This window comes from Teleopsis dalmanni, chromosome X, assembly GCF_002237135.1.
Source record: "Teleopsis dalmanni isolate 2A chromosome X, ASM223713v2, whole genome shotgun sequence".
In the NCBI taxonomy this organism is placed as follows: domain Eukaryota; kingdom Metazoa; phylum Arthropoda; class Insecta; order Diptera; family Diopsidae; genus Teleopsis; species Teleopsis dalmanni.
The window spans coordinates 102,033,648-102,040,677 of NC_051848.1; the positions used below are offsets into that span (position 1 = coordinate 102,033,648).

At 29.5% G+C, this 7,030-nt stretch overlaps 1 protein-coding gene across 1 annotated transcript in view; it reads right to left on the reverse strand.

Moving 5' to 3' along the window:
* Window positions 1-5,265: 5,265 nt before the first annotated feature.
* Window positions 5,266-7,030, reverse strand: part of LOC119688872 (plexin domain-containing protein 2-like) — a 1,948-nt gene continuing 183 nt past the window's right edge. Inside the window, exons 2-7 of the mRNA XM_038103533.1 lie at window positions 6,834-7,028; window positions 6,621-6,772; window positions 6,488-6,560; window positions 6,073-6,425; window positions 5,967-5,984; window positions 5,266-5,812 (exon numbers count right to left, since the gene is read on the reverse strand). Coding sequence (XP_037959461.1) covers window positions 5,744-5,812; window positions 5,967-5,984; window positions 6,073-6,425; window positions 6,488-6,560; window positions 6,621-6,772; window positions 6,834-7,028 — 860 coding nt within the window. The 3' untranslated portion in view covers window positions 5,266-5,743. The remainder of the gene's footprint in view (window positions 5,813-5,966; window positions 5,985-6,072; window positions 6,426-6,487; window positions 6,561-6,620; window positions 6,773-6,833; window positions 7,029-7,030) is intronic.

Here is a 7,030-nt window from a genome sequence, read left to right on the forward strand (position 1 = left end):
AACTTACGTTATTATCTAGATTTCAACATTTTTTTAAGGTTTTCCGCCCACTGCCACACCCACCCCCCATACAAAATTTTCATTATAAATCATTTATTATCGTTAAAAACACTTTTTGCACTTATTGGACTACACATATACGTGACTTACATAGCAACACAACATTACGCAAAAAATGGGTGTGATCCGCCCATTAGTTCCTCAGTTATTTGCAGTTTTATGCAATTTTAGCGAAATTACGATTTTACAAAAATTGAACCAACTTTAAACCTTTATAGCTTTTTTACTATTTATTCAAAAATGATCATTTTTCATTTTTTTTTGAAGCTTACGATATTGTTATTCATTATGTGTAAAAAAAATTTCAATTTTAATTATCAAAAAAATTTTATTAGCGAAATTGCACAAAAAGTCAGCTTTTTTTTCATGGCCATTTTCACTTCTATCTACGATACCCAAAAAATGTATCCGAGTTTTTTCATGAAATTTTTCCTATTAATAGCCAAATAGTTACACTTTACAATAAAACAAAAATTGGCCTGCGCACTCTATGTTTTACACCTATTTCAGGCCTCAGAAACCAGCGAAAAATTACGAAAAATATTATCTTCAATAAACCCCATTTATTTCAACAACAAATTCAATGAGTAATAACAAAAAGACATTTATAATTTTATAAATATTTAATTTATTTATATTTCAAATTTCAACTAAATCGGTTGAAGAATAACGAAGTTATAACACATTATGTTCAGACGCCTGACCGGAAGTGTTCATATTTCAAATACGCATTACTTGCTTGTGTAAAATTGAATAACTGTACATTCAAGGTTAAACGCTGTGATCATACTTCCGGTCAGGCGTCTGAACATAATGTGTTATAACTTCGTTATTCTTCAACCGATTTAGTTGAAATTTGAAATATAAATAAATTAAATCTTTATAAAATTTTAAATGTCTTTTTGTTATTACTTATTGAATTTTTTGTTAAAATAAATGGGGTTTATTGAAGGTCATATTTTTCGCAATTTTTCGCTGGTTTCTGAGGCCTGAAATAGGTGTAAAACATAGAGTGCGCAGGCCAATTTTTGTTTTATTGTAAAGTGTAACTATTTGGCTATTAATAGGAAAAATTTCATGAAAAAACTCGGATACATTTTTTGGGTATCGCCGATAGAAGTGAAAATGGCCATGAAAAAAATGCTGACTTTTTGTGCAATTTCGCTAATAAAATTTTATTGATAATTAAAATTGAAATTTTTTTTACACATAATGAATAACAATATCGTAAGCTTTAAAAAAATTAAAAATGATCATTTTTGAATAAATAGTAAAAAAGCTATAAGGGTTTAAAATTGGTTAAATTTTTACGAAATCATAATTTCGCTAAAGTTGCATAAACTGCAAATAACTTAGGAACTAATGAGCGGATCACGCCCATTTTTTGCATAGAATTGTGTTGCTATGTAAGTCACGTATATATGTAGTCCAATAAGTGCAAAAAGTATTTTTAACGATAATAAATGATTGAATATGAAAATTTTGTATGGGGGGTGGGTGTGGCAGTGGGCGGAAAACCTTAAAAAAATGTTGAAATCTAGATAATAACGTAAGTTTTCCGGACACCAAAATTCAGCTTTCTACCTATCATAGTTTTGAAGTAATCTTGGGACCACGGTAAAATCCCCATGTTTGGGCAAAAATTTTATTTTGAATTATTTAAACGATGTGCGGTAAATTTACAACGTTTTAGAATCAACGCAAGGCGCCAATTACTGTAAATTTATCGCACATCGTTTAAATAATTCAAAATAATGGAAAAATATAAGTTGTGTAAACAATTACTTGACAGTCAAAAAATGATGTAGTATTTGTTTTTGTCATATTTTGTATTCTTTCAATAAATTTGTAATATTTTTTTTATAATATAGTAATTAACATATATATACTTGACAAATAATAGAAAATTAATATTATAATAGAAAATTTTTATTTTATTTATTTATTTTATTCTTTAAATATGTATATAATTTATTCTTTTCTTATATACAATAAAACAAAGTTTTAATAAAATTTTTAACTAAAATTTGAGTTCCTCTCCAAAATTCGTATTTATTTTTATAATTAAGATAGAAATGCCCTTAAATTAATAAACTGTAATAATAGTTTATGATTGTGTATATGTCACAATAAAAAAGAAGCAATGTTTTACCTGCGCGTAATTAAAAAAATTATATTTTAATCTTATTCTAGGAATCTCATTCATTTCAGAATTTGGATTTCTTTCATTATTTATTGTTTTAAATAACAATAGTTAATGCTTTAATTTGTGGAAAAAAACACTAGTGGATATAATAAATAAATAAAAATTTAAATATATTAAATTTATTATAATAATTTTATTAAAATAATAATTTTAAGAAAATATATTAAATAAAAATTTAGTTATATTAAATTTATTCTAATAATTTTATAAAAATATATTCGAAAAACTTATCAACCCGTGTGGATAAAATAAACAAATAAAAATTTAAAAATATTACATTTATTATAATAATTTTATTAAAATATATTCAAAAATTTCATCATTATAAGTTATTTACATATTAAATTAAACTCTTTTTAATACTTTTTTAACTTGTCTTCCAAACAATTTGCTTGGAAAAGATTTTGTGCAAAATTGGGAAAAAAATCCCATTCCTATATGATTCAGAATATCAAAATTGGGAATAGGGAACAAAATTATCATTCCCATATAATTCAGAATAGCAAAATGGGGAAAAGGGAGAAACTCCCTGTCCCATGCGATTCAGAGTAGGTACAAATAATAATAAAAACTTCCATTTCCATATGATTCAGAATAAGGATTTTGGGAATAGGGAGCAAAACTCCCATTCCCATATGAATAAGAATAGCATTATTGGAAAAAGGGAAAAAACTCTCATTCCCATGTGATTCAAAATAACTATGATTATGTCAAATTGCAAAAACCATAACATGAATCCAAAGGTCTGGAGGGCAACTAATAAAATCAGTTTACTAGCGTTTACAGATTTCAGTCAATTTGAATCAAAGATTGTATCTGTTTAATAACCACGGTAGGATAAGAAGCCGTCTCTGTTAAATGTCAACAGAAATCATACCGTCTAAACTTGGAGATGTCTATAGTTCAAATGTATGAATCGCACACTTGAGTGGTCTCAACGAATATCACTATGTTGCTATAGAGCTGCTTCCAAGATGACCTGTTTTCCCACCTGATGGCATATTTTAACACTTTTTGTTTCCATTTATACGAACACCCATCACTTGAAGTTATCACCCTGTTATACAATTTCCTAAAAGTTTAAACAATAACTCCAATTGCTGGGTTTCACAATAAACGTTTGAGTTTTACCGAAGCTTGGAGACCTTTCGGGCCGCGTACGCAGAAAACGTAAGAACTGCGATTAATAAATTAGTCATATCATCGATATCGGAACAGCTACGAATGGCAAGAGAAATTAGTTGTAAGCTGATGTTTAAAGTGGTCCAGTTAGTCCATATTTTCTTAATTGGCTTAGGTGATCTAATAACATTCGAGTACATCATCAATAGGTCAATAGTGAATGTTAAGTTCCTGTCGTCTTATGAAACAGACCAGTTGGTTAACATATGTGAGAAGTTTTCACAAATCAAGGTGAGATCAAAAACATTCGTTCTGCTGAAGGCCAAGAAGGTTTAATCATTATCTCTATTAGCTATTATTAAATGACCTGCAAGAATGAAATCAAAAAGATTCACCGCAGTTGCCTTACTCAATTAATCAAATACTTCATCAATTTTATTAGTTAAATTGAGAATTGATTTTTTACTGCTACATACAATTAACCGTCAAATGTATTTAGCATTAAAACCACCGGCAACTAGTACTTTAAAACCAAGATTATTAAAAAGTACTGACTGTAAATCAAGGCGGAAAGTTGATTGCTGAAAATACGATCTTGGGTGGTCAAGAAATAATAGAATAAAAGTAGATTATAAATATATTTAACAGTGTTTTTGGAATCCGTAATGTTCTATTATGTTTTTAGGAAGAACCCTAGTGCTGTTACACGTTTTACGGTAGGTTTGTTTAGTATTGTAAAATTTGTATCCATTAATTCGAAAACAGTTTTAAGAAGACAAATTGGTTTCAGATATATGCAAGGTACCAATTCCGTTTTGATCTTATTAAGTCAGCAATTAAATATTGAATCAGGCTTGAAGTCCACAAAATTACGTTGTTTTTACGGATTATTTACGTTAATTGTTTGAGCATTGCTTCAAAGGCTGAACCGGAGAGTAATAAATTGCATTTGTGGTGCCGGCGGTTCAAATTCATAATCTTAATTTTTTGATAACACATCAGTCAATAATACGGGTGACCAACTAAGAAAAACAAATTTTTTCTGCCAAAAATCGATTTACTCATCAATATAATCTCCTTGAAGAACAATACAATCATTACAACGCTTCTCTAAGTTCTCGATGCCATGCTTGTAGAAGGATTTGTCTTTTACCTCAAAATAGGCTTTAGTTGCAGCAATTACTTCTTCATTTGAGATGAATTTCTCATCGGCGAGCATTTTTTTGAGATCAGCGAATAGCCAGTAGGCGCTGGGGGTCAGATCTGGACTATACGGTGGATGAGGGAGCAATTCGAAGTGTAATTCGTGCAATTTTGCCATCGTTTTTATTAATTTGTGACACGGTGCATTGCCTTGATGAAACAAAATTTTTTTCTTCGCCATATGCGGTCGTTTTTTCACAATTTCTGCCTTTAAACGATCCAGTAATGCCGAGTAGTACTTACTATTGATGGTTTTTCCCTTTTCGAGATAGTTAATGATAATGAAGATTATACCATGTGCATCCAAAAATACTGAAGCCTTAACCTTCCCAGCTGACTGTTGTGCCTTCGGACACTTCGGACGTGGTTCAGCGGTTGCAGTCCACTCAGATGATGATCGTTTTGATTCCGGAGTGAAGTGATGGATCCATTGTCACATATCGACGCAAAAAATCTGATTTATTACGTGTAAACATGGCCAAACATCTTTACACTTATAATTCTTATACTCACTTTGCTTGTTGTTAAAACCAGATTCAAACTTGAATAGTTTTATAGTGTATCTTATCTTTCCCAATTAGAGCTATCAGTTTAAAATCATTTTCATTAAGTTGTTTAACAATACTTATTCTTTTAGTAATAAATATTAATTTTCAAAATATTTTTTTATTTGTATTGAGTAAAATTACAGTAAAGAAATTTATTTAAAAATTCAGCAAAAATAATAACAATCACAAAAGTTAGACGTAAAATAATCAATAATTTAATTAGGAAAGGTATAGGCTGAAACATATTTAATATACAATTAATCTGGTGTGTGGATAGAAATTTAAAATATAAAATTACCAGAAACCGTAATGGGAATCATATCCTCCATTTTAATATTAGAGTAGGGCGCGTAAACCACTACTCTGTAGACTCGTTACAATAACTCAAAATATAATTCTATTAATATAAATTCATTAATACAAAAATTTAAAAAATATTAAATATCATAAACTATGATATTTATCGCTTCCTTGTTTAATTAGGATACTGAGATAATTACAATAAAATTTATGCACTTGCTATCAATTAAACAATATAAAACAAAGAAAACATAAAAACATTTATAAGTCGGGGCATCTTTTCCACAGTGTAAAAATAGGTTATTCACATATGTATTGTAGCAGCTGTATATCGAGCTTCCCCGCGTCGCCAAGACCATTGACTTGGTCGGTACTGTATTCAATAAAAACCAAATGAAAAAAAAGTTTAATTGTATATATGGTAAAAGAATATAAGTATCATTTTTCTCTAATTTTTCTCTAATTGCAATTAAAATAACTCAAGTGGTATGAAATAAAAAATTATTTTTATTTATCGCAGTACAAACCTGATGCAAATTCTTGGACTGCATAAAAGTTAAATGAAATTTTTTTTGTATTAAAAAAATATAAACACGAAAATGTGCAGTACATACATAATTCTAAAAAACGTACCTGTATTAACAATTGACCGCTTTTAGTATGAGGGTTTCTATAAGCATATAACACCCATAACGCTATCACCAATATTAAACAAACTGGTGTTAAAAATCCTAAAACCACTCCTGCACTTTTTTGCTTCTCTGGAGTGTGCTCTAGTGCTGCTTTGTTGAGTGTCCCCGTGTTGGTCGGCGTTGTTGTTGTATTACCAGACTCATAGGGATACAATGGATGTAAGGAATCTGTTTGATTACTATTACTATTTGTATTTGAGTCTGTGGAATTGTTATTGCTATTGTTGGCATTGTTTCCCTTTTGGCCTAATGCTGGACATAAAGAAGTGTCTGATATTTGTGTGCGTTCACAATCTAAGCAGAAATAAATAAACAACTTTGTTATGTAAAACTGTGAAGTAATCTTTTTATCATACTTTTTTGTAGCCAATCCTGTTTCTTTCTTTCGGTTCCAGTGGAACACCTATTCAACGCTGGGCACCAAGAACACTTTAGAATGTATAATATATTTATTTATGAGTTTAGATCTAAGCCAATTTTATTACTTACATCAAATTGAGTCTTATGATTAATACAAGAAATGCAATCAGTGTAATCGAGGCAGGTTGGTAAAGCTGTTAGGTGTATAATTGTCGAATTTGTAATATCTTCATGAGCAAAATTTACTCGGTGATATTCGTAAATCGTTTTTCGACGAGTGACTATATAATCAAATTATTGATAATAGAAATCAAATTCAAAATATTACACATATGGACTTACAGTAAATAACTTTATCGATAATATACGCATCGGACAAACCTACTTTCACGGGATGCTTATCGTCTTGTATTGATTCTATTAGAATCGGCACATTGAAATAAGCAAACACTATATCACCATTTTTATGAAGCGTTGCGCTAAATGTGAAATTACCAACTTCTTGTTTGTCTTGTAGAGTAACGTTCTCCCAAACAACT